Source organism: Falco rusticolus, chromosome 2, assembly GCF_015220075.1.
Source record: "Falco rusticolus isolate bFalRus1 chromosome 2, bFalRus1.pri, whole genome shotgun sequence".
Taxonomy (NCBI): Eukaryota; Metazoa; Chordata; class Aves; order Falconiformes; family Falconidae; genus Falco; species Falco rusticolus.
The window spans coordinates 85,837,145-85,864,109 of NC_051188.1; the positions used below are offsets into that span (position 1 = coordinate 85,837,145).

General features: G+C 35.4%; 1 protein-coding gene across 12 annotated transcripts in view; it reads left to right on the forward strand.

Annotated features, from left to right (window-relative positions):
* DMD (dystrophin) overlaps positions 1 to 26,965 on the forward strand; it is a 1,095,710-nt gene that overhangs the window by 802,513 nt on the left and 266,232 nt on the right. For all 12 annotated transcript variants that reach the window (XM_037376983.1, XM_037376984.1, XM_037376980.1 and 9 more), the window contains 2 exons: positions 16,625 to 16,836; positions 23,804 to 23,958. In XM_037376983.1, coding sequence (XP_037232880.1) covers positions 16,625 to 16,836; positions 23,804 to 23,958 — 367 coding nt within the window. The remainder of the gene's footprint in view (positions 1 to 16,624; positions 16,837 to 23,803; positions 23,959 to 26,965) is intronic.

The window sequence follows — 26,965 nt, forward strand, 5'->3', positions numbered from 1 at the left end:
TTTGCCATTAAAAATATTTATACCACTTATACCATACTTGTGGTTCACCTCCTTTGCAAGTAAATATCCAAAATTATTAGGTTCCAAAAGTGAAAAAAGGGCTAAACCACTGCCTATTATTTATAACTGTATCAATATTCTATATTTTAAGAATTATTTTTCAATGTTAAAGAAATATTTTTATTAAGCAATTTTTATTCCTTATCTACTGGTGAAATATTATTACAGTGTTTATATAATGTCCATTTGGTCAATCAATAAAGTTACTGCCTAACCTTAAAATCTGTGATTGTGTAGCTGGTCAAAATCATGGATTTTTAAATTTGATTTGATTTTATTTTTTATATAGGAATTTTCTATTTTTTTGCAAAATACTAGCACCACTTCATATGTTTGTAGTCTGATACTCTCAAAAGTATTGCATCATATGGTTTGGATGCATTCCCTTTTTTCTTTAAGGGAGTTATAAAGCTCAATTCTTAACAAAAGCATCCCATTTACCCCCAAAAAGCCTAATTATCATCCTAGTATTCTCTCTCTTTATATAGAGTTTCAATATTTTTAGATAATAACTTTAATTACTAATTTTATTTTAATTGAAGTTTTAAATGTTGATGTTCAGTCAGCTTATACAAGCACCAAAAAATTACTTTTTTAAAAAATATTAAATTGCATGGATTTTAGCCATCTTCTTCTTTTTAATGTTTGCTGGGATTTACTTTTTGCAGGCATTCTCTTTGTGAATGTTGACATTGCAATTCTGAAATTCTTTATTAGTGGACTTCATATATCTGGATATATCTTTTGTCAGAATGGATTAAACAGTAATTTTAATTTGGATTTTGCATTTGTTTTTAGATTTGGGCAAGATGACAGAATTTAATGGATGGTTAGCACTTTCGGGAATTGTGAGATTTTCATACGTGTTTCATCTGGTAGAAAATCCCTAAAGTACAGAAGTGGCCAGGAACTGTTCCAGGAGGAACAACCCCCCCATGCACCAGTACAGGCTGGGGGCTGACCTGCTGGATGGAAGGCAGCTCTGTGGAGGACTTGGGAGTCCTGCTGGACAGCAAGTTACCTATGAGTCAGCAGTGTGCCCTGGTGGCCAAGGTGGCCAGTGGGATCCTGGGGTGCATTAGGAGGAGCACGGCCAGCAGGTCAAGGGAGGTGATCCTGCCCTCTGCTCTGCCTTGGTGAGGCCCCATCTGGAGTGCTGTGTCCAGTGCTGGGCTCCCCAGTTCAGGAGAGACAGGGAACTGCTGGAGAGGGTCCAGCAAAGGCTGCAAAGCTGATGAGGGGCCTGGGGCATCTCCCTTATGAGGAAAGGCTGAGACAGCTGGGCCTGATTAGCCTGCAGAAGAGAAGGCTGTGGGAGGAGCTCACTGGCTCTGAAGTGATCCCACGTGATCATCACGAGGACTCCTAGAGCTATATTTTCATCTGCCTTCCTGTGTTTCCTCCATTTTCTCTCTTTCTCTGTCCCCCATATGGAAAATGCTGCTTTACATTAATCTGTGTAACTGATTTCTGTGTTGCCTTTTCCCTTGTTCTGTTTGCACCATGTCATTGTACTCGTCTTTCACTCTGGCTATGCCCTCCTGCTTCCCCCCCTCTCGCCCTCTTGCTAGGACTTGTTGGAAATTGCTGTCACAGCTCAGACCAGGGTTCTGTCTGTAGTAGGTGATGCAGTAGCGCTGTATCGGATTTAGAGATGGTTACACAGGCCTAATCAGAAGTGTTGGTATTCTCACGGCATTGTACGGAAAGTCTCCCATTACTTTTGTGGTTGTAATGTGTGAGATCTGGGGAAAAAGATAGCCTAATAGTAGTCTTTATTTTTAGATGTTAACTACTGCTCTTAGACTTGTTCTTATCAGCTTCTCAGATACCATTTGAGATATTTTGGAATTCTTAAGTTTAATAAACCTCCAGCTGCTTGCAGCAGCAGAAATGGAGCAGGTCTGTGCTTCCCACTATCTGCTTTCTGCTTGGAAACACTGCTTGTTCTTCCAGCACTGCACACCAGAAACATCTCAGAGAGAACCAAGAGGGATGTTGCTGTCAGCATTGAAGGTGCTGTGCTCTGATAACTACCCACACAGGGTGACTTTTGTCAGTGAGAAGTCACAGATTGCTTTGAATGTGATGGAAATGTTTTGTCCTTGGAGACAAAGTTGGGGAACAAGCTGGAACAGGACCTGGAACCCAAAAGATAATATAAACACTTCAAGTAGAGGTAAATTTAGTTGCATCTGTAATTATAATCGGCAACAGAAAAGGCAATATAAGGGTAACAAAAAGTGCCAGGATATCAAAAGAAACCCTCATATGTGTGATGGTAAGTAGAGAGGGACTGCTTGCAAAGAATGAGGCAGCCTACTGGTAAGGTGGTCTACCACAACAAAGCAAGCAGGATTTTTTTTTTATTCCTTCTTTGCAAATATATGATTGCATCTGAGGAATACCTGCCATTCTCCCATTTTTCTTCCTAATGGAAATCCCATGACAAATAAGCACTAAGTTACTCCTTATGCCCATGGTCAAGTTTTTTTTGCCTTTCAGGATCAATGAAAATACAGTAAGAGTAAACTTGTATCATCACAGGTGTGAATGACCTCTATTTAATGTCTTGATCTGCTACAGACTTCATAATTCCAGAAAAGTCTTTCAATTTCATATGGTTAATTCTTTACCTAGATAAGGTGGGATAATATATCTTATCCCCCAGCCTTTGTCTGCCATATGTGTTCAGAAGACTAGTTTCTTTGCCGTTTTCTTTCAATGTGACATACCTGTCTTCACTGTTCTCAACAGTGTTTCAGGGCAGTGCTGTATTAGAAATAGTAGAATGCACAGAACGTTGGAAATTTGACTAGAAGCAGAAATGTATTTTTATCTGTAATGATACAAACAGAAGAGCTATGCTAGCTGTGTTGAGACAAATTAGTCAAAATGAAAATAAATCGCAATAACGAAAAAGAAATTGCTCAGAAATAGTTTTCAGAACGTTACCAAATTACTTGTCCACTGACATTTCATCCAGAGTTTGATGGGCAACATTTAATGTCCACAGTTATTTTGAAAACTGTGTCAGAACAGTATATATTCGTCTATACCATACCATAATTTTCTGTAGTGATTACAGAGCAAACAGGAAACAAAGGTCCTTCTCTGCAGAGATTACGAGCTAAATTTAGATGCCACATAAGCACTGATATCAGGCAAATGCATGTTTTGGTTTACATTGTGTCCCACCTCTTTTTCTAAAAATGAATGCAATACAGAAAGAACATATATTGGAACCTGCAGTTCTCAGACAATCTAGTTAAGCATGCTGCAGTACGTTTGGCCTATGGATTTTACTTTGGCAATCCTCAATATAAATTTCTCATGGGTTTAGTTTTGCTTGAATTGGGACTAAACCAGTAACAAAAGGAGTGTTTTGCACAGCCCAGATGTCCTTTGCTGAGTAAATACTGGCTTAACCTGTGTGAGAGAGGTCCTAAGACTTTGGGGGGTGGTTGCACAAGCTGGTGGTTTCATTTTGTTATATACCAAATCATCGTTATAGTGACTCATGAAACACTATAGATAATTTAAATAATTTAATTTTATTACTGTTTTCAGGATAATAAGCATATGAAAAGGGTGGCTCTGATGCTTTTCAGTCTATGTTTAGTGGATAGCAATGCTCATATGTTTGTCAGCTTTTGTCATGCCAAAAAGGGAGGGAAAGGGAAATAGCATAAAAGTTCTGGAGATTGGATACTCATATTTCATCTTTTTAGCAGCAGGTCTATTATGTGATAGGTGAGAAAATGACGTATCAGTGAACCCCCTAGCTGAGTAACAGCAAAGGAGAATAGATGTTGGACAGTCTTATACATGATTAGAAAGTGGTGGCATCTGGGCTTGGTAGAACTTAGAACCTGAAACAGAATATTTAAAAAAGCTTTTATTTCATTATATTTTAACTGGATGGGAACCTGAGTACAGTAGAAGATACACCTATGCCATGGAAGTTTTGCCTAAAAGTATTGGGCTGTGTTTATGTCTTCTTTATCTTTTTAAGTGTAGAAATAAGTGCAATATTTCAGATGAAGAGATATAATATTTTTGCAGAATATTACTTACATTTCCACTATTATTATTAGTCTTTCTGAATGTTTGCACTTTCGATACATGGCTCTCTTCACTGCAGCATTATAGGATGGCAACAGTACTGGTTTAATTTGTTTATTGGATATTTTTTCTTTGCTCCATTTTATGTATTTTCCTGCAATCAAAATGTTGAGCTCTATAGTAAAATATAGCATAGAATAGAACAGGCTCTTTCAGCTGGAATGGACCTACAATGATCCATCTAGTCACAACTGTCTGGCCACTTCATGACTGACCAAGTTAAATCATGTTGTCAAGGGCATTGTCCAAAAGCCTCTTAAACACTGACAGGCATAAGGCATCAACCATGTCTCTAGAAAACCTGTTCCAGTGTTTGTGTACCCTCTCGGTAAAGGAGTGTTTCTGATGTCAAGTCTAAACCTATGCAGGTCAAAATTTGCGGAGTTCAGCCATATCAGAATAGTGTTTTTGAAGTGTGTTGGTTTGTCTAAAGTTGATTAAGTATAATCCATTTGGTGCGTCATGAGTCTCATGAATGTTATGATCTGTGTTTGAGTACCAAAGAGAACATGGACAAAGCAGCATAGATGTCTGATTAAAACAAAACAAAACACCCCAAAACAAACCCAACCCCTTCTTAAACCAAAACCACAGTAAAAGGCAAGTTATCATGTCTTTTCCTTTTTTCAAGATTGGTGTAATATATCTTTTTTTCTTTTAGTAGTCAGCTAAAATATTGCACTAAGGTGACAAATACATTGGGGTTTTTTTGGGGTTTGTTCTGTTTTTTTGTTTCTTAGCTTTTTAAAATTTCTGTATCTCCAGTTATTATGAAACAGATATATATGTATGTAATGCCAGGCTCCATAGCTTGGGACCCATTTCATGTGACTTTGAGAACTAGACATATAATTATATTTTTTTTTAAAAAAGTAATATTTTTTTCCCTATATGCACCTATACTTGCAAAGCTACACTCCTTTAGTAGTTCAGGTATCAGCATTTTTATGATAAGCCCTTCATTTTTTAATCAGTGCTTAGTTAAAAGTAATAAATTTGTAGTAGCATAGCTACACAGAGAATGGTCAAAACGAATGATTTGGAAATTTCAGAAAAAACATTTTTTCTACAATGCATGATACTTCCTGAATTGACTCTGTTGGGTATTTACTTGGAAGTGTATAAGGTCATTTTTAGTGTGAAATTTAACTATTTCTTTGCTTTTTATATCAACAAGGCCCCAATACTACTTGGCCACATAAGTAGAGTGCTCATTAAAAAAAAGAAAAAAAATCCATAAAAACATACTGTAAGAGATGTGGAGTCTTTTTATCAGGGCCCACAGTGACAGGACAAGGGGCAATAATTTTAAACTGCAGTAGGGTAGATTTTGATTAGATAGAAAGAAAAAATTCTTTATGATGAGGGTGGTGAGAGACTGGAACAGGTCACCCAGAGAGGTTGTGAATGCCCCATCATTGGAAGAGAGGTTGTGAATGCCCCATCATTGGAAGTGTCAAGATCAGATTGGATCTCCCTGCCCATGGCAGGGAGGTTGGACTAGGTGATCTTTAAGGTCTCTTCCAACTCAAAGCATTCTGTGATTATGAAATTGGTAATCTGCAAATAAAACACCTTTATACAGTTTTCTATTTCTGTTATAAAGAAACAAATTATTTAAGTTAATTCAGTTCAGATATAAAATCCCCGAAACTTATTGCTTAAAGTTGATCATAAAAATATTTTTAAAAGAAACAAATTTTGTATTCTTTGCTTTGAAATCAGTTCTCACTCATTTGGAATTTATCTTTGCTTTCAAAGGCAAAAATAAAAGTCAAAGCTACAAAGTTCAGGTTTGGCCTACTGTATTTTTTTCTGCTGCATGTGTGATTTTTTTATGGTTTATCCATTGAGGTAACCTAAGTATTGCTGCCAGCACTCCGCTTTCTGTGACTGTTTGTGTAGGTGAGTGAATGAAGCTCTAGAGTCACCTCCCAGCTGAGCTCCAGGGAGAGGCACATGCTGTAGTGGCACAGGAGTTGAATCACTGTGCAAATTTGGCATTGTCAAAAGAGGCAAAGCAAAAGATTCACAACAGCCTGTGCTCATAATTCCGAGTCATGGAATACCATGGAGAGCAATTGTAGCCCAGCAGTTGGTCTCAAAGTTAAGACCAACAAATGGGAACAGCTGTGTTGCTTACTGACCATTTTACGAAGTGTGGCAGTTTACCCTTGCTGATGCAGCTTAATTAGTACGTACTACAGTGGTAAGGATTTGGACTTGGAGAGTTAAAGAAAACAAAAGCTTAGGCGTTAGATGATGTTATTTTGACAGCTCATATAATATTTAATGTCAAATAACAGAAGGAAGAGATTTGCTGTTTATCCATTGTAAAATGAATCACAGCCAGTTGCAGTCTTTGAATTTTGAATTTATGGCTTCTGTGGGGTTTGAAGGTTCTCCTGAGGAAGTTATTTTGCTTCTTGAAGAAGAAAATAGAAACATAAACAGTATGCAAAACTTTGCTTCAGTAACTTGGAGCCTGATATAGACACATTTGCAGAATTCCTAAGTCCATTCTAATTTTCTAGATATTTTGGTACTCTTACGATCTCCCACAGTCTTGCCTCTACATTTAGAGCTGGATCTATTCAATGAAAACCAAAGGAGATCAATGAACAGATTAACAAATACATATACATTTGAAAAGCAAGTCTCAGCCTAAACTCAGTAGGAGCTAGTGGGCTGATGACATTAAAAATATGCAGTGTAAGCATGAATGTATGATGGAAACACAAAGTTATGTGGTAATAAGAATTATGAAATTCATTGCCTATATACTTCATTAGGTAGGTAATGAGTTTCACACATTTCGGGACTTAACTGCCAGACCTACCATTATGTTTTTGCATCAGTAAGTACAGAAGTCTATGAAAGCATTAGTATATGAAAGCTGATGTACTTTAATAATGCTAATAACGTTCTTGTTTATGTTCAGAGAAAGTAGAAAATCATTTCACTAATTCATTTAATGTCCCATTTTGAAATACAAGCACAGACAAGTCATATTCCTTCTGAAAAAAAAAAAATCTAAAGTATTTTGTAGGTAGGTAGATTATTACAAAAGCTATAATCCATGAATAGAAATTAGATTCATAATTATAAATTATGTTCCTTCTGATGCCTTAAATAACCAATATCCTAGGAAAAATGTTAATGCCATTTGAACAAAGATACTGAAATACTGAAATACCGAAATACCTAGGCACTTTTAATTAATCCTCACATTCCTAAGAAAAGACATAAATTAATGATTTTTTCCTATTAAGTTCTTTGAAAACTTTTTACTAAATTTAAAACTGAAACAATTGAATTACTTACATAGTCACTCATCTAGTTATTCAGGTTAGTCCTGATCCTGTGGCTTATGTTTCGGTGCCTTCCTTCAATCTAAGTATCATTTCTAAATCTAATGTAAGTCTTCGTAATTATATGATGGATATTTAAGCAAGTAGCTAAATTCAGTAATGCAGTAGTTATTTTCTACATACAACAAAGGAAAATGAATAAAACAAACATTTTGAAAGATTATTAAATTGTTCCAGCAAGGGAACCATCTGTTTCTTCGGTTAGTACAATGTTACTACAAAGTTGTATTTTGGTATCATCCATATATGGGAGTCTCTGCAGAAGAAAAAAAAATCCATTAACTTCTGGTGGCTTGTCCATATGCATCCTGCTCCTGGGGTCATGGAAGGGTCACTGCTGACTCTGCATCCTGCCTGAGCAGTGGGACCAGCGGTCCATTTTTCCAGAAATGTCCTGCTCCACTTCTTAAGGCTCTGATGGCAATAGAGAGGTATCAGAAGTTCATTCCCTAATATGTCTATCCATCTCCCTAGTCAACACCTGTTTTTATATGCATATAAATATGTTTATTTGTTTCTGCAGGTTTCTAGTGAAATTACACTTATATTTGTTACCTATCTCACATAAAAATTTTACAGATTGTATAACATACTAAAATGCAAGGTAAATGTTCTTCCACATCCTGCATATGATGATCTGTTCCCTTTTTCACTTTGTGAAAAAATGATCATGGGAACTTAATTTGAGACATGACAAAAGATACACACATAAATACTTTTATAAAACATTCACAAACTAGTGAGTGTTTTCTGAAGGACCAGTTTTCTAAATAAGCTCTTGCATGCCCTTCTCAGTGCTCAGTCATGCAATCTGCTTCTTCCTTGTTATAAGAAACAGATTTCTTTAGATGTAGTATCATCATCCTAGTCTGGTCTCTAACTCCCACTCCATATAGCAAGGTATAAAGCATACTTAACAGTGTTGAAGAATTATTCACTTGGTGCTTAGCAGAAACCACTTGACAGTTTTCAGTTCATTTCGTTTGATCTGACACTTCCAAAGGGACAGAATGACCTTCATTAGTTTGATCATATGGAAGTGTTTTTTAGATAAAAGAAAAATAGGCTTACCCTAGTGAAAAAAAAAAAAAAAAGTAAATTAAAACATAGAGTTGCAATAGTTGGATATAATTACCCCACAAAAATATCAAACTACAAAATGAGATTATAAATGTGTGTGTTTTTTAAAAACATTTTACATCTGTTGAAATCTCTGCCATTGTCTGTCCTTAGCCTCTGAGAAGCCAAGGAAGGTAACATTCTTTTTCCCAGGGCTTTCATGCCTTGAAAGGTCTTTTGAGTACTTTCTCATTGCTCTCCATCACCCCAGAAAGACAATTGAAGGCTGTGAATGCTTCTTCTTCCTGGTTTCCCTTGTAACACCTCTTATCTGATTCTAGAAATTAGGATATTGCAAAACAGTTCTTTCCTTCTTCCCAGGTATTATTCATTCACTTGTTTATATGCAGCTTCATTTGTGTACATACTTTCTGTTTTGCCTAATTTTTTTTGTAAGCCATAGGTGTTTTTTTTAAAAAAAAATCTGTTCATATATATTATGATACATACATGATAAGGAATAATCTTTCTATAAAAACCTTAATTGATTAATGATGCATAAAAGCTAAATCTGACATTTTACTGGCATAGATGACAGAACTCACATTAAGCTAGGTATTCTAAGTTGCCACCCCACCATTAATTTTGGGTTTATTGGCTAAATCCTCTCATCACATTACTGCCTATCTAAGGGATACATAAAATGTCTTAGATGACATGCTATTAGTGTTTTTCCATATTTAGTTAAAGTGTTGCCATAACTTTCTAAGGTAATTTTTTAAGAAGTATGACTTTTATAAGCCTCTGAAAAAGGTTAAGAGAAAAACTGATTTACAAGAAGAGATAAAGAAGGACAGATGAAACATAAATTACTATCTGGGTAGGCTGGCTCCAACTGTTCCCTGTCATGCTCTCTGTTTTATCCAGCTGCACTCTGTAAGGATGGCCTACAGGCAGAAACTTAGTAGATGTTGTAACGTTCCTGTAACTCCCTAAGTAGTTCAGGCATTTAAAAAAGAAAAGTTTGAAACTTATTGTCATTTGACTCTGCATCTACTATCCAAATGTTCTCCCTAGACTGGTCTCTCACAGATTCACAATTGTCCACAAGAACAGAGCCGGCACTCTTTTGTCAAGGGATGTTGTATGACAGACTTTATTAAAGTGATCCATCTTGAAGACTAAGGCTTCAGTCAGACACATCATGTTCTGGAAGGCAGCAGAAGAGAAGGTAGAGCACTTTTGGCAAGAAATAATTGACAAATTAACTAAATCCTTTTCTTAGGGGGAAAAAAAGAAGTTTCTTTAGGTTTATTTACTTAGAACAATACAATAATGAAAAGCAAGGTAACCACAAGATAAGACAAAGCTTAAGTGATGTTGCGATGTTTTAACTGATTCCACTCATGGTTTACAGAAAACTGAACCAAAATTGGAATGCATCAGAAAGCCTTGTCTGTGGTGCACGGTTGTTGTACCTTCAGAATGGTCTTGTAGCCCTATGAAAAACATCTCTTCTTCTTCATAATTTGTTTATCCCTATCATGGAAAATCATATTATTTAGTGGAAGAAAGGGAAAAGTGTAAAAAAGGTGTGCTAATCCAGTATGTTTCTGTTTAAATCCTTATCTTCTAGTTTCTCCACCATGCTTCTCAGAAAGCCCGCTCACTGTCCAGTAAGACACACTTACAAATTTTAGGATTGGAAAAACTAGTGTTATATACAGTCACAAAAGTTTAGTTAAACTAAATTTTATATGGATAAATGTGTAGGTTAGTTAGAAGCATATCAAGTAAGATGAAATACGTAACAACTAGCTATCCAGAATATTCAAAGAATTATGGGGCTGTAACTCCAACAGAAATTAATCCAACCTGATGAACTATTCAGAGATGAAGGTTAAAATGTGCGCTTATCTTCAAAAACAACTTTGTAAAGGACTTAAACTCTGCAGAGATGTAGGAGTAATCTCTAGGGATATGTAGGAGTAAATTTCAGGATAGCATATGGCTGGAAAAAATCCTGTATTAACAACTTTGAAGCTGAGGTAGTATGCTTCCAGAGCAACCAATGGCAATGTTGGACTTGGGCTTTTTTTAACGTGTCCCTCCCAAAAATCTACAACTTTTATGTTTTCAGTATTTCCTAATATTACAGTCTCTAGGTACTTGGTGTAGCTCTGCCTACTGCTGTGTCTTCCCGTCTTCTACCTGTGGTGCTGGCTGGAACATGCACTGTCATATCAAGCAATGTGCTGGCTGTCCTGTGACTGTGCAAACCACGTTCAGAGGGCTGCCTCCAGCTCTGTAGCAAGACTTTGTGAATGCAGTACAACGACCTCACCCACCAATTTGTTAACCTGGTATACCTACCATTCACAATTGAAGGTGTTAGAATTGGCAAAGGATGTAAATTTTTTTCTTTATGCTTTCATACCATTTACCATTCTGTACATCCATAATGTTTAAAGGCTACTCAGTACCTACTGTAAGAATTAAGATCTTGGTTACTCTTCTTTTTTTTTTAACCCCCAAGGCATTGGGTGTTTCATATTGCTACAAAGGAGAGTGGGGAAAAATCCTTAAGATTTGTGAGATTTTTTCAAAAATATGAAAGTATTCATAAGTCATTTTTCAGTATAGGCTAGATTTCAGGCTCAATGTGTCTTTTCATCATGATCATTGTTGCAAGGCATAAGTAAATTGAAACACTCAAAAATGCATATAAAATGATTTTCATTTTTCAGCTAAGGAATATCAGTGCATCAGCAGCTTCTTTTGGTAATATGAATTATAACTGTCCGTAATTCTGCTGTTCTCCAGTGCTACTCTGCAGCAGGTCAGATTGCATTAGTCCCTCTAGTCTTCATGTTATGAACCAACAGTGAAGGAATCATTTTGTAGGAAAATGTCGATATATTGACAGTAATGTTTTTGAAAAACACTTTTCCTACAGAGCAAAATAAGGGCAGTTTAGATACTTTGTTGGATGAGGACAGGGGAGGTTTTCTACATTGTAAATTTTGTTGCTAACCATTTAATTGTTCACTTTTTTTCGGAGTGTGTACTGGATTTGATGTACTTATCAAAGTGGCATGGAATGATTGCTTTTTTCACCTTTGCATAGGCTATAGGCTAAATATAACTTATAGTAACATGAACATTATTTCTCCTGTTACTGACAGCTTCTTCTCAGACTCCTTTTCTGATGTTTCCACTGCTGTTGTATTATAAACAGCAGAGAGTAAACTCTGTCTGTGAAGACAGTTAAATTTATCTTATCAATGATATGAACTCTCAACAAAGAGGTTTGTTAATGTACAAAAAAAAGTAAGAAATTTTTTTTCAATAAACAAATCTTAAGCCAGCAGTCTCCTTCACTGAGGTTGTTCTTTCCTCAATGCACTAAATCAATGATAACCAGACTGAACAATAGTTACCAGGTATTTGAATGCTTTACATGAGGTTTTCAGCTTTGTTATTGCTTCTAATAACTTACAAAATCTGCAGTCAGTTCAACAGAATTTCTTTTCTCCATCTTAGTGGTATAATCACTATTGAACAGCTAGTGAGTAGTAGTGATGAAAAAAAGATATTGAATAGAAACCTTGAAATTACATACTGGTAGAATCTCACATGCCCTAATTTATTTATTTGAGAGTTCAGTGTTGAACTGGGAGTGGTTGGAGCCATGCTGGGGCACTTTCCAGTAAGCAAGCACAAAACTTGTGTAAATTCTGTACAATGAGGACTTCTGCCTGGAGCACTGTGATTAGGAAATGGATGAGATTTGGGTTTTGCTTCAGGAAATAACTTGTATTTTGTTTTTCTGATACTCTGTTTAGATTTGTTAATTGTCAAACATTTGGGGGATTTTGCATTCAAATAAAACTAGTTAATAGCCATGTGTATTGATAAAATTATTTTAAATTATTTCTTTGCCTCACGTCTAAATAGAAAATGTTGTCCTTCTTTTCCAGATTGCCCCTTTGCAGATTGGTTAGTAAATAAATTCTGTACTGAATAATTAAGAATTCTCTTGAGAAGATTTTAAATACTGATTCTTACAATAAAGATACTGTGCTGTTGAAAAATCTGGGGGGAAGGAAGAAAATTGTATGCAAAGAGGGAGTGCCGCATTAAAAAAGAGATTAGACTTCAAAATGGAGAAGCAACAGGACTTGGCTGTAATGAACAATGTAAAATGAGGTGCTTCAGAAAATACTGAACGATGGGGAAAAAAAGGCTTCTGTCATTGTTACTAATTATTTTAAATTCCTCTGCTTCAGTGATATTAGTAGTGCACATGGAGCCCTGTTTGTTCTGTGTATCTAGTTTTTTTCAATGCATAATCATCACAGTATGCAGGTGCAATGGTATATAAAAGATACAGATCAGAGTCTGATCTCAGTAATATGCTATTATAGTCCCGAGTGCAGTAAGGACAATGACATTACTTTTTCCTGGCAAAGCTTACTTTTTTAGCCACATTACATGTTCTTAGATTTCAGGATATTTTATAATATTTGTGATAGCCTTTTGTCTGGTTTTACTTTATGTATTTTTTTTTAAAAAAAATATTGAATATTGCTTATTGAATGCCTTAAATTCAGCGTAGGAAATGCTGATCAAATTTTTACCTTAGTTCTCCAAAACCCAGGCAAATCCTTTTCTGGAACAATTGCTTCATATGGCATCGATTCTTTTATTTTTCTGGTTTTGGAACTCTATTTCTTATTTCTAGGGTTGTGTTCCTGTTTCCAGGCAAGGGTGATTAGACTTTGGAAGAAATTAATTTTCTCTATGCTAAATCCCATCTGTTCCTTGTAACCTTAAGGATTTTGTAAAGTCCTGACAGCAGAAATAACCCTTTCAAGGCTATAGGCAGAATGTTAGTCTAAAAGAACTTTGTACTAAGATTCTTCATTGCTATTTTATAAAACACTCTTACATATTTTCATAAACCTATTTCTGTTAGTACCGAGTCAAAGAAAGCCTTTTGTATGTTCCAGTGCCTTGCACAAAACCCCTGTGATGTTCAGAATACTTTAAAAATTATCTTCTACTGTCCAACAACATTATTTAATAGCCGTTCTCTAACCCTTTTCATTTGTAGTCAGTAACTCATTAGCTGCAGATGAGGAATTCACAGGTTGCTGGAATCCGTTCCAACACAGTTATACACTCAAACTGGATTTTCTGAAATTTTTTGTTTGGTGTAAATCTGTAAGTGGTATTCACCTTTCCTTTTGTGGGAAACATCCCACTGAAAAGGACCCACAGGAACACGGATTTACACTGTGGTTTTCAGTACATTTTGAAAGTGAATTCTCATATTTTAAGCTTTAGAGGCTTAGGGTTTTTTTGTTGTTCAAAAACCAGTCAATAGTCTGCCTTCAAATGGGAGCATCATTCAGAAGATGTAAACTTAGAGTAACAAAGAGGTTTTTATGTTACCTTAAAATAAATAATGTTGTCATAATTATAAAGGTTTCTAACAAATTTCTCTACATATTTTGTCTTTTATAGTACTGCTTTGTTTGGTATATTCTAGCTCAGAAAGGCTATTAATTAATTATGTAAATGTCATGGTGTGTTTATCTCCAACTGAGGTGTTTTGTTAGGTAGGATTTATCACTCACTGGTTCTAGAAAACTTTTTTTTTAATTTCTTTTCTTTGTTTAGATTACCTAGTAACTTCCTGAACCCTTCAATTCCAATCTGTAATAAAGCAAAACTGTTATGCGTATTATTTTTCAAGTGTCCATGTCAGAAGCTTTGCTTTTCCTTTTTTTGAGGGAGATAACCCAAGCATCTTCATGAGGAAATGTGTTTCATAGATTTGGAGCTTGTGTATTCATAGTCAGTTGTGTAAATGGTCTCCTGAGATGTCCCGAATACAGCCTTCATTGTGCAGCCCCATTCCCCTCTTGGGTGGCAGAATTGGTCATCATAGAATCTCAGGACTGTGGTATGTGATGAAAAACTCAGTCTTGCCGATAAAACCACAACCCCTAGAGAAAGACTGCTAATATGTCTTAGTTAGATACAAACCTCTTGAGACATTATGGAACAGATCCATCTATAAATATTTTTACTTTTGTTGATAAGAAATATCAACATTTATTGTTAAAAGCAGCTAATATGAAGAATTAATAGTGTTATAGACTCAGTTTTCTTTTGAAACAGTTCTACAACAGTGTTTTCATTCATTTCTTAATCCCTGCCCCCCCTTCCCCCCCAAAAAAGCCCCAAACCATACCAACAAACAAATAAATGTACAATAAAACAAAAATAGATGGATTTTTTTTTTTTCATGGGCAGCTGACATAAACAAGCTACTATACTTTTATCAGCTATGTACCAAAATCTCCAGGTTGCCAGGAATCACAGAGTAACACACTGAATGTCTCTGAGACTAAGGGGGAAGGAGCTACAGTAGTTATTTGCAAGAAATAGGTGGCATTATGGCATTGCCCATATGCCAGCAACACTGTGGAAAATGTTTGGGCAGTCTTTGTCCTTCAGACCTCCAGCACAACCCTGGAGCCACATGTTGTAGCCATAGCACAAAGATTTTACTGGAGCCATTCAGGAACACTTCTGGTTTTCACCCTTCCAGTAGGCCATAGTCTCTTTGTTGTTTCCAGTATATCCCAAAGCTTACATCAGAAACCCTCATCCAGCTAGGGCACAAAAATGAGCTGTTCTTTTGTGACCTTAGTATACAGCTTTCTAAAATGAGGGGTTAGAGTTGCTTCAGATTAAATTTAAGTATTAGGGCCTTAGGCTATCGTTGCTTCGCTTTGATTGTGCTTTCTGTTTTCCAGTTCTGTTTCTTCAGTTCCTTTTGCATTTCCTTTGACTTAAACATGCTGCTATGTGCGCTTACAGTTTTTCTTCCTAGGCTTAAGCAGGGGTTGCTGAAAGGTTTTCTTCTCTTCAGCTAAACCTCAGCAGAGTTCGTAGAAAGTCTGGAAGAAGGAAAAGCACTGATAGGTAGAAGTCTCCTTTCCCTGCTGAAGCATTTCTCATCCCTTTAGTCTTTAGCCTGCACCATTCTGGAATCAACCCTGCAGTGAGGGATGCAGCGTTGGAACTACAGCTGGATGATAATCTCAGTTGATTTCTGAGTACTCCAGGAATCTCTGTTCCTCTCACTAGAAAGCCTGTGAATTTTCAGTGTTGTGAGGTAGTCTCCAAGAAGATATTGAGAATGTAGTTTGTGCTGACTAACCTCAGGGAATTTAAAAAAAATAAATGATTTATTCATGCAGTATACAGATCTTATTGTTTGTGGAGTTTTGGGTTTTTTTGGTTTGTTTTTGAGGTATTTTTTGTCAAACTGCAATGGCTTCGATGACTAGGTGTCCTGATGTTTTTATGCTACTATGGATGAGTCTGATACTGGATGCTAGCCAACCCTTATTATCAGTGATTTTAGTGATTATTAAGTTCCCACAAATCACATTTCTTTCAAATAGTGGATAAATCTAATAATTATTTTAAAATTAACATGAACATATAAGAAAGATTTTTAGCCTTTGCAGTCTGCTAACGTTTGCCTTAATAAAATAAGCAAGTATAGCCATTAATTATATCTTCCAATAAATCTTTAACTAGTACTACTGAATTCCCTAGAGAACTTGTTCTTCAGAAAATATTAAACCTTGTGGTGGTTTGGTAAGAAAGACAGACTATTGCTGATGCTTTTTCTTATATGTGATCCTGTTTCATAATGCTTTTTGAGGCATGAACCTGGCATTTCTGGCTGCATATGCATCGAAGCACATGCTGTGTACCATAATGTCATACTGTGTGACCAGAACAGTTTATCTGTTCTTCTTTGTTAAACTAAACTTAGTTTAATTGCAGCTTAAAAGTACAACAGCTCTCCAAGATAGTCAGTTCTAGAAACATTTAAATAATATTTTTTAAATCCCTTAAAAAGAAAGAAAGAAAAACCTTTTAAGTGACTCAGCTTTTGTTTTTCCTTTGTGTTTCACCAGTTGAAAAGATACAGAGCCAGTGGGATGAAGTGCATGGACACCTCCAAAGCCGGAGACAGCAGCTTCATGACATGCTAAAGGATTCAACACAGTGGCTAGAAGCTAAACAAGAAGCTGAGCAGGTTCTTGAAAAAGCAAAAGCTAAGCTTGAGTCGTGGAAAGAAATTTCCTACACTGTGGAAGCTCTGAAAAAGCAGAACACTGAGCTAAAGGTCACTACTGAGAATTAAACTATTTCTGCCTGAGTTAATTAGATTGTTAAAGAAAGTGTCCTCTAACTATTGGACAGCCAACACTGAGAACAACCTCTTTGTCCCTTATTTCCCACAAAAAAAATTAGAAAGAAATTAATTTACAAAGTCTAAAATGTGTGTCACATAATTCTTGAATGAATTTGGTCTTAATTTATCAGGCATAACAAATAGCTGGCTGATCTGGCAGGAAGGATACCTACCTTTTCAGCGCAAGTATTTTTCATCTTTTCTGTACAACAGCCTCAGCTGCACTGGTACTGCAGCCTGGGAAATTATGTGGTATTGATATGTCTGTCTGCACTGATAATGAAGCTGTATAGCTTGTCTGGAACTACTTAAGGAAAAAAAAAAAAACCCAAACAAAAAAAAACCCCAACAAAACCAAACTATAACAAACTATGTGGAGATATTTTGAAAATCAAACATTTTAGATTTGCCACAAGATAATCTCACTGGGTTCAGCCTTGACAGGGTTCTTAACTGCAAAAAACCTGAAATGGCTGCTCTTGTGATTTCAGCACGCATGTCACATTCTAGATGCTAAAATGCACAGCTCAGTTAACTTACGTAGTTGAGCTATACCTCAAGTAGCAATGTAAATATGCCCTAACTGTTGCATCAGGTTTTAAGTTTCTTGTTATGGAAATAGTCATACTTTGGTGACATTCTTCATGAATAAATTTTGAGAACAGCTGTTTCAGATTAATAATATCTCATTTTCTGGTTGGAGAAAAACAAGATTGAAACCAACCAGTTGATCAGCCTTTTAAAGTGAGTCCTGCCTCCACATTAATGGAAAGTTACATTTTAGTTATTTGGGAGAATAGTTACACAAGTATTTTCTGATATGTTTTCCTCTCCTGCTCACCAGAGTTTTATTTTTTTTTTTAACTCCTACCACTCAGCTGTTTGGTTAAAGTTTGCAGACTTAGAACAGCCTTATTTGCATATCTGAATGGTAATGAACTGCAGTGGAGAATAGGGGGGTGAGGTCCTCATCGACTGGTTTTGCTACCAGAGGAAGTATCTGTATAACGGCATGTTTGGTCTTCAGCTATCTCCATCATCAGTTAGTCATTGCCTTTCTGATACTCAGAAATAAACAACAAAATCTGCTGGGCTTTTCACTCCTTGTCCCCCTCCCTTCCCGCCTGCCCCCCACTTGCCTGTGAAACGCATTAAAACGTTCATCAAGCCATTGTTTTAAGGCTGAGATGGGGTTAAGTTTTCTCATTTAAGATTATACTGTAAGGGTCATTGCTTGGGAAGTGGGGATTATAGTAAACAAGGGCAATCACTTACTAATGTATTAGAAAGAGTTATAGATTATGTATACTACTGTCATTCAGTGTAGAAGACTCCCATTTGTCACTGTCTTTCTGCAGAGAGAGTTCTGGCTTCTGCCCAGTGTATGGTTTAAAAAAAACACAAACCAACTTCAACAAAGTCAATGTTCCAGCTCTGTAAAGACTCAATTAACAAAAAAAACCCCACTCTATGCAAACACAGTCTTATGCCATCGTGTTGGAGTGTCTTATGTCTTGAACACAAATTACTTAACTAGGAAAATAATTGCAGATATAGTTTTAGAAATGGATTTTATGTCCACTTTTTTACAAGAATGTATGAAGTTTAGATGAGGTTCATCTAAGAGTGAATGCTTTTTGGAAAAAAAATGGGCTTTTTGGATCAACACGGTCCAAGGAGAGAAATAAGAATATCCCCTTCTCGTCCTCCATCCAAGTTATAGAGAAAGCACACTAGTATACTTATTCATATAATGTATCTCTATGTATAAGCAGAATTTTTGAAAGGATACCTGCAAGTTTTTTTCACTCCTTTAAAAGAGATGAAGCAATTGGGCTACCAGTATCTTCAGCCGTCACCATTGCAGCCTGGATTCAATGTGACATATTGTGTCAAGTTACAAACGTTGGTCTATAACTATAATTTCAGTGTCACAGCTAATCTATCTGAATTTGCTGTGCCCTCATGATATGAACATCAACAATCTCTAGTGTTCCAGGGCTGTTTACTTTCATTTGGTTGATTTTGCTTAGCCTTTCTCCTTCAAGTCCAGAAGAAATTCACCTCTGTCTTAAAGAATGGGAGGGAATGTGTGTCTTTTCCTTTTCCTTTTTCTACTTTCTTTTGTGCCAGCCTTCCTAGAGGAATTATCTTTGTCTGCCAGTAATTCCTATTGTGTCAAATCCCTCATGAAAGCTTCTCAGATGTGACAGCATCATCTGTTGTGTTCATGCTTGAGATAAGGGGTCGTGAATCCTAAGGAAAATGGAAATCTTCTTTGGGTTTAGAAGCTTTCGATTTCTTTAGTATAACATTATCTAAACTAAAGGACCTAGAAATACATCAAGTCCTCAAAATAAAGGCTTTCTAGGCTTATGTGCCAAACACATATATTTTGATGTTGTCCCCTGAATATGCAGAATAAGTATGCTGTCTCTTGGCTTGCTGTTACACTGATGAAAATAAAGCTGTCATTTCTATTCATTTGTGTTAAGGGAAAGAGGGGTCAGTCTGAGTCTTAAATAGATTCTTCAAACATACTCATTTTGCCAGCTTTGTATCTCAACACAGCTTGGTGTGAGAAAGTAGTCACCAAGTATTCTGATTTGTTCGTTAAAGGTTTGCCTAAAGACAGCTGAGTCAATGCAAAAGTTCCCCTCAGCTCTAGATGAACTTTTTATCAGTGCTCGTGTTAATGCTTTTCTGATAGTGCATCCTTACATACAAGTAAATGGTAAGCTCAGCAATACAAGTCCTTTGATTATTTATTTTTTTATAATGTCACCATAAAAAAAAAAATCTGTAACAGGCTTGTATTTGGTCAGTGATGTTTTTAATAGAATTTGACACATTTGTTTCTGACATTTAAAAGAAAAGTAACCAGGTACCATACAGCTGATAATTAAAAATATTATTCCTTTGAATCAGAAATTAATTCAGAGCTAATTTTTATACCTTTTTTTTTTTTTTTTTTTTTAGTTTGATATTTAAGAACTGAGTTCTAAGGACTGGGGTTAGGTACGGAGAGTCAGTGTATGGCATTCTGGCCAATGACAGCCTTTGCCCTTTAAAGCCCTGTTTGTTATTGTTTATTAAGTGATGACTGCAGATGGTTACCTCAGCAGGCTGAAGGTTAAAGGTGTATAAATAGTACATAGTCACACTTTGGCTCCTTTTTGTCCCCAAGTCATCTGAACATAAGGTTGTGTAAAATTGGTCTATTTTTAAAATGAAACTGAGCTTACATTAAAAAACCTGAACCTGCTAGGAGTGTTCATTCACTCCTTGGCTCCTTATTTTGGTAAGAACTAGTGAGGCATCTCTTCCTCTGTACCGTTTTAGCTGGTATGGCCAAAGAGAAGGAAGGGTGGAGGCAAGGTTTCCTTCCTTTCCTTCCTTGACCACCTATTTCTGATCATCTAAATAGGAAATGAAATAGCAGCCGGATTACATCTCCTGCTCTGTTGGGTCTCAAAAGGCCAGGCAGCCTTCCACTGGCATAGCCTGGGGGCTGAATTTTATGTCCTGGATTTGTGGATAAGCCTGAGGCTAGCTTGCTTGCCTTTGTCATCTTGCAGGGGGAAAGCTTACTAGGTACTCTGTTGCCACTCCCTCTGTACCAATATAAGATGAAGTACAGTCTCAGCATCTTGTGGATTTTTATTATTCCAGGACTGACAGCGTACTGCTTTGATTTTAGCAAAACAACTAATAATTAAGTTAATGTTATTGACTATGATGCAGACACTGAAATAGAATTCCTTGATTTAAAAAAAATAAATCTTTAAGTATATCGATAAAACATGCTCTAGACATACAGTAAAAGGACAGAAAGCCTGATTTCCCAGATTTGTAACATATATACCTGCTCAGTGCAGGAATTCGCATGCTTAGAATTGGATGATACTGTACATAAATATTGCTATATTTTAACTTCTATGCATCATTTATTTTGTTCCACTGGGCAATCCTGGGATAGAAGAAAACCCAGCTCTAATTTACTTACTTGTTTTTAATCAAGGATCCTAAATTACAAAGACTTTCTTCTTAGTAACTTCAACCAGTGTTTTCTAATTAAAAATTAAAAAGAAATATATACTAAGTAACATGATAAATTCACAGCCTTAATTCTTTAAGCCTTTTAATAAACTCAGCAAATTCCAGTGATGACACAGACAAAACAAAGAGAATGCTTAAAAAAATGTCAAAATTAAATTAATGAAGCTTTTTCCTTTAAAAAAACCCTGAATGTGTCTTTGAGTAGTTAAAAGATCAATGAGAGCTAAAAATACAAAAAGGAAAAGAGAAAAAAAAGGAAAACAACCAAACCCCACCACCAATGCCAAGGGTTTAATTGTAAAATATTCATTATAGTCATGCAAAATAGGACTTAAACTGGCCTGTGGTGGGAGAGACAGTTAAAACATCTACCACAATATTTTGTTCTTGGTGTATGTGCACAAAGCAAAGTTGAAGGCAGGCATGCATTCCTTAAAATTATTGAAAAATTGCATACCAATATCCAATAAAGTATACAATACAGATTGTTTCTGTTGGCAAAGCTCTCTCTAGTCATCATTTTTTCCCCCAGTGATGATCCAGTGTTGTATTGTCAGGAAATTAATGGATTAATGATGAAGTTAATGATGAGAACACCACTTTTGGAAATAACCTTGTAATGGATCTTTCCATATTTTTGTTATAAAACTGAGTTTGGAAGATTTGATAAGGTGATTTATATTCACATAGGAGTGAGCAAAAATAACTTATTTTTAAAGTAAAGTTTACAGGCTATTAATTTACAATGCAGAAAATATGGTAACTTTTCTATGTAATGCAGTGAACAGCTGATCTGCTGTGATTCTTTGGCTGGAAAAAAGTAGCTATATGCATGCATAATGTTAAACAAAAAAAAGGTAAAGCATAATAAAGGTGGATAGACTTAAATGTAGAATGGATACTTGCTATAAAAGGTCTACAAAACTGAAATGATAATTGCTGTATATTTTATACATTTTTGGATTTATATATTTTATTCTATTTGTTTAAATATTAACATTTTTATATTTATTGTATATTATTGCACATAATTCTGGCAGGAAAGAATCCTGCCTGTATCTTCTTCAAAGTAATGGTAGTGGTTTTCCACAAAATTATCACCTCTCCTTACTACATCTCCATACTTAATACAGGAGAATGACTAAAAAATTTTTTTAGGCAGCTTGACCTTAAGTGAGCTTAACTATAACATGTTCAGATGGTTTTCAGGAGCAGGGGTTCGTAGCATCTTCCTAATGTTTGATTGGTAAAAATAGGATCCCTTGTTCAAAACAGATAATCAGGTTGCTGTCTGAGTATCTGAGGTTATCTGCTGCACAGTAATCAAGTGATCTGCCCTGTCATGAAGGAATAACCCAGGAAAGAGGAAAAACGTACTTTCAGTTTTAAATTATGGAGAGAACCTAGAGATGTTGAAGCAGCTTCTTAACAGATAAAGAGTTTTGTGGAAAAATCGAAACCCCAAAAACCTCCACCTGGACTCCATTCAAAGATCAAGTACGTTTCAGTACTAATCTTAACCAAAATCAGCTTACAGACTTACTGAGATAAAAACGTAAGTGCACAAAATAGTCAAAATGTATTTTTATTTTTTTTTTTAGTATTTAGACTGTTTAATCAGGGATTACATATTTAAGTTTTGCTTTGCATGAAGAATTTCTTATCTGAAGTCAAAACAAGATTTCAAAAGGAATACTGCTTTGGGAGAGTGAGAGGGGAAAGCCCCTATTTTTTCTTCACATAAATTTCCCAATTTGTATATTAAAACACAGCAATAAATACAGGCAAACCTTGCTGTTTGTTTTCTGTTGGTAGCTTCTTATGTATACGTGCAATTTACTGTTTCTATTTACAAATACAATCTTTTTTTCTACTTGCATTGTTCATTTGATTGAGTAGTTGTAGTCTTTGCCTAGCACAAAAGTACAAGTAGACCATCGATTATCTTCACTCTTTCATCTCTTTCATTTTGTTGTTACACATAACGGATTAAATATACAACTTCAGTGCATTTATATGGAAATTTGCTCCAAGAAACAGATGAACAGGAAAGATGCATGGAAGCTGGCTGCTGGCTGAATGAGTGTTGTGGATTTCCTGGCTTGCTTATGTAGCAAGACAGCTGGTGGAGAGGAGAGGAGAGGGAGGGGGAGAGGGACAGGAGAAAGAGGTGATGAAAGGGGTGGGGTGGGGGGGTGGGAGAAAAAAAAGTATGACCAAAATTTAAAAGCTTCCTTAATACCAAGAAGCATAAATTATCATCATAAAGATATCGATAGTTTTACCAGTAGTAGTATTGCAGATTTAGTGCTGTTCCAGTAGATGGCACTAATTACATAAACAATTTGCAAAAATAAAGTGAATTTTAAAAAAGTCAAAGCACAGGTATTAGTTGTCCAAGTATCAGTATTATTTCACAGTATAATAAAGAAAATTAGACAGAACATATTATTCACTGTATTTTCCATCTCAGTATAATTCAACATCACAAATAGTGGTAGTTTACATAATGATGCATCCATCTCTTTCTGTCTTAGAAAAAAATAATCAACAATCTAATCAGTGTTTATCAATTTGAGAAGTCATTTTTTATCCAGCATTTAGGACTTGTTTGCTTGATCCTCACAAAGATTAGAATTAGTCTTATGGTCTGATGACTAAAGGAATTTAAACATTTAGAAAGACTCTGACTTTAGTTACAAGTAAATCTGAGGAATTTATATATATATATATATATATGCCATAAGTTGTTCATCTCCTCCTGTAATAAACATACAATGTGCATGACCATTTTGTGGTGTTCTGAGGTTTATTCTTTTTGTTTCTCTTTTTACTTCAGCAATTTTCAAAAGAAATACGACAATGGCAAATAAATGTAGATGTGGCAAATGACATGGCACTTAAGCTGCTCCGTGATTATTCAGCAGATGACACCAGAAAAGTAGAACTGATGACAGATAACATTAATGCGACATGGGCTGCCATTAATAAGAGGTATGATATAAATTCTGCTATTAGATTTGTTGTTAAACTTCATTAACATTCATTGTCCAGCTTTGGTTGGAGATTATAGAAGATGTAACTTTTGAAAATGACATGATTATAATGAGAAAGGAAAGAATGATGACAACTCTTCTGTCATATCTTTTGGAAATATAGCTCTGGAAGGCCATTTAATTCTCTCAAATATAATTTTGCCTCCTGCCAATTTTTCTCTGTTGTAACCAGATGCCAACCAACTTCAGTTGATAAGTTTTATATTTAAAATATTTAAAATGAAGTGGTTTACAATTCTGTGTACTGTCTCCACATCACAATCACTACAGTGATTTTGAGTCATAAACTGAATCTGAAAATGACAGACCTATCCTATTGAAGCAGGTTCAAAGTAGAAATGTTATCCTCTACCTTTTAAGCAAATCTCTAGTCAAGAAAGTTTTTATTAGATCCTTGAACACATTCTTGATTACATTTCACAGTATTGCAGTGTTTGGTTTAGATATCGATTCCCATACTAAAAGTAATTTGTGCACCTTGCCACCACATTGTGAATCATACAATATGCAATCTATAAGATCAGAACATACTGCAGAACAAAAATTACTTTCTTTATAGTGGCAAAACAGTTTTAAATCATCACACATTAGATATGTAAAAATTAAAGTAGTTTAATCAGAATCTTAAATTAAGTTTTATAGCTTATAACTGAAACTAGAACTGAATTAGATCTTAACATGTTTCTAATTAAAGTCTCTGAACAAGGCCAGAAAAGTCAGTTTCGTTAAATATACAATAAATTAAAAGTAATTAAAAATGCAATAAATATGCAATAAATTTAGGATATTTTCTTGCATAAAGGCAGTTACTTAAATCAGTGATGGCTACAGAAATATATTCACACTTTTAGTTAATTTTTTTCACAAAGTTGATGTTCATATGAATGAGTCACTTTAACAGCATTTTTTCTGAAGCAGACATGCTACTGACTTAATATCCTGTTCAAGTGAGAGAAGAGGTACTATGGATATCCAAAAAAAGAAAGCTATATAATAATTTGAAAGCTCACCTTTTTTTTTTTTTTTTTTTTTTTTGTTAACAATAGCAATAAAAGAATTGAGAAATTTGTAGAAACATTCCATTATCTGCTTGCATTTCTCCTGTTACAGTAGTAGACATTTTAGCATTAGGAGCCACATTTTTAAGAAAAAATATTTTGTTTTCTGTGGTCTGAGAAACAGGTGGGGTATCTAATGTTCAAAGCTATTATCAATGAATAGGTAAAATCAGTAGCTCAAAACAGCTAGATAACTAGGAAATTGCTTTTGTCTGTATGTAGAACTACAACCCCCTCTTAGTGAGATGGCTTTTTAATCCTGAAGTCCAGGATATGTCTGTAGCTGCTGTGGATGCTCAGGTAGCAATTGTAGCTAAGAATGGGTCTTTAAATCTGTTAATGCTTCAAGCACAACCCCAGGTGTGCCTAATGTTGCCTAAATGTGAGAATTTCCATCATTGCACGGACACAGCCAAGAGCTAGGCTAACAGAGAGTACAAAGTCTTCAGAACACGCTCCTTGCAGGTTTCTCCAAAACCCACAAACTTGTTCACATCTCGTGTTAGATAAGTTACTGTAGTAAATGTTATGTGTCTTAGAAGAGAGCTGTTTAGGTGACTGAGCTGACATTTCCCATTAAGAGGTACAAAAGGGTACAATTAAGCTTAAACAGGTAACTATAAAACTAGTATTTCCTACTTTTTGATTGTATGATTTTACTACCCTTCTATTTATTTTTTTTTAATTTAGTTGTTTGTGTATAATTTTTGTAAGACTGCATGATTTGGGAACTTGAAAAAGGAGTGTGCTGTAAACAGTAGTTGATAAACTTCACTAAGGGCTGTATCACATTTTTCTCTGTCTTTTGTGAGACATTGATAAATATGGATGTACTAAGTCATCGAGTCAGCAAAAAAATTGTACTTGGAGGACTTTCTGCTCCTGTAGATTTTTCAGGTTTGTTTGAAACAGTAGCCAAGGCCTTTTGCTCATGGAGCAGCTCCTGAGTAAGTTCTAGAAAGAACCTCCTAGATTTCTTTTGTTAAGCAGCTTTGTGGAAAGAAGATGGAGTCCATGGGCCTTTCTATGACTTAAATGCCAATTTGTTCTGTTTCTGAGATGTTTTTTTGTTTTGTTTTGTTTTTCCCTCCCTCTACACTTCAGCTTTCAGGTTATTGCATAGAGCAAAACAAATGGTTTCTTTATGGTTTTGAATATTTACTCAGTAGAAAGGAAACACATGAACTGTTTGTCACAGGCTCCAAGCAGCCTAGTTCTCCACTGAGATGTGTATGCAGTGATTCCAGATACATGTTACTTTGAGCGTTACTTTCATCTAGACCATGAGTAAGTAGTGCTCTGGTGTTTCAGTGACCTCACAGTGATGTTGAAATATATTCCAAATAATGACCTTATAAAATATTGGTTCAGTATTTTATAAATATTTTTATCACTGTTTATAAATAAATATATTTATAAATATATATATATATATAAAATCTTGATTGGCAAGAGGAAATATTCTGCTAAAGATTTTGGTTTCTTCAGTCATGTCCTCAATTTAAAGGGCCTAATTATTCTGTGGATAATTTCTTTTAAAAAGAAACATGAAGAGTGGCTTACATTGTTTTGAACTCCTTTTCCTCCAACCTGCCATTTATATCAGAATTGTGCATCAGTGTAAAAAATGTGAAAACTCCTTTTCCATGAACTAGATTAGTAAAACAACAGGCTGGCAAGCAGCAGTGATATTCCACTTTGCCTGTTGCTAATAGTTCAGCCAAAGTAAGTATTTCAGTCATTAAGGCAACATCTGCCAGCTTGTGGTTTGTTTTGCTTAAGTAGATTTGTAGCTGATTGCTGTGTGTTTACCCTTTGTCTTACTGTTCTGTTTTATAACATTGAACTATAACACATAATATTCTAACTCCTTTAATAGCCACATTG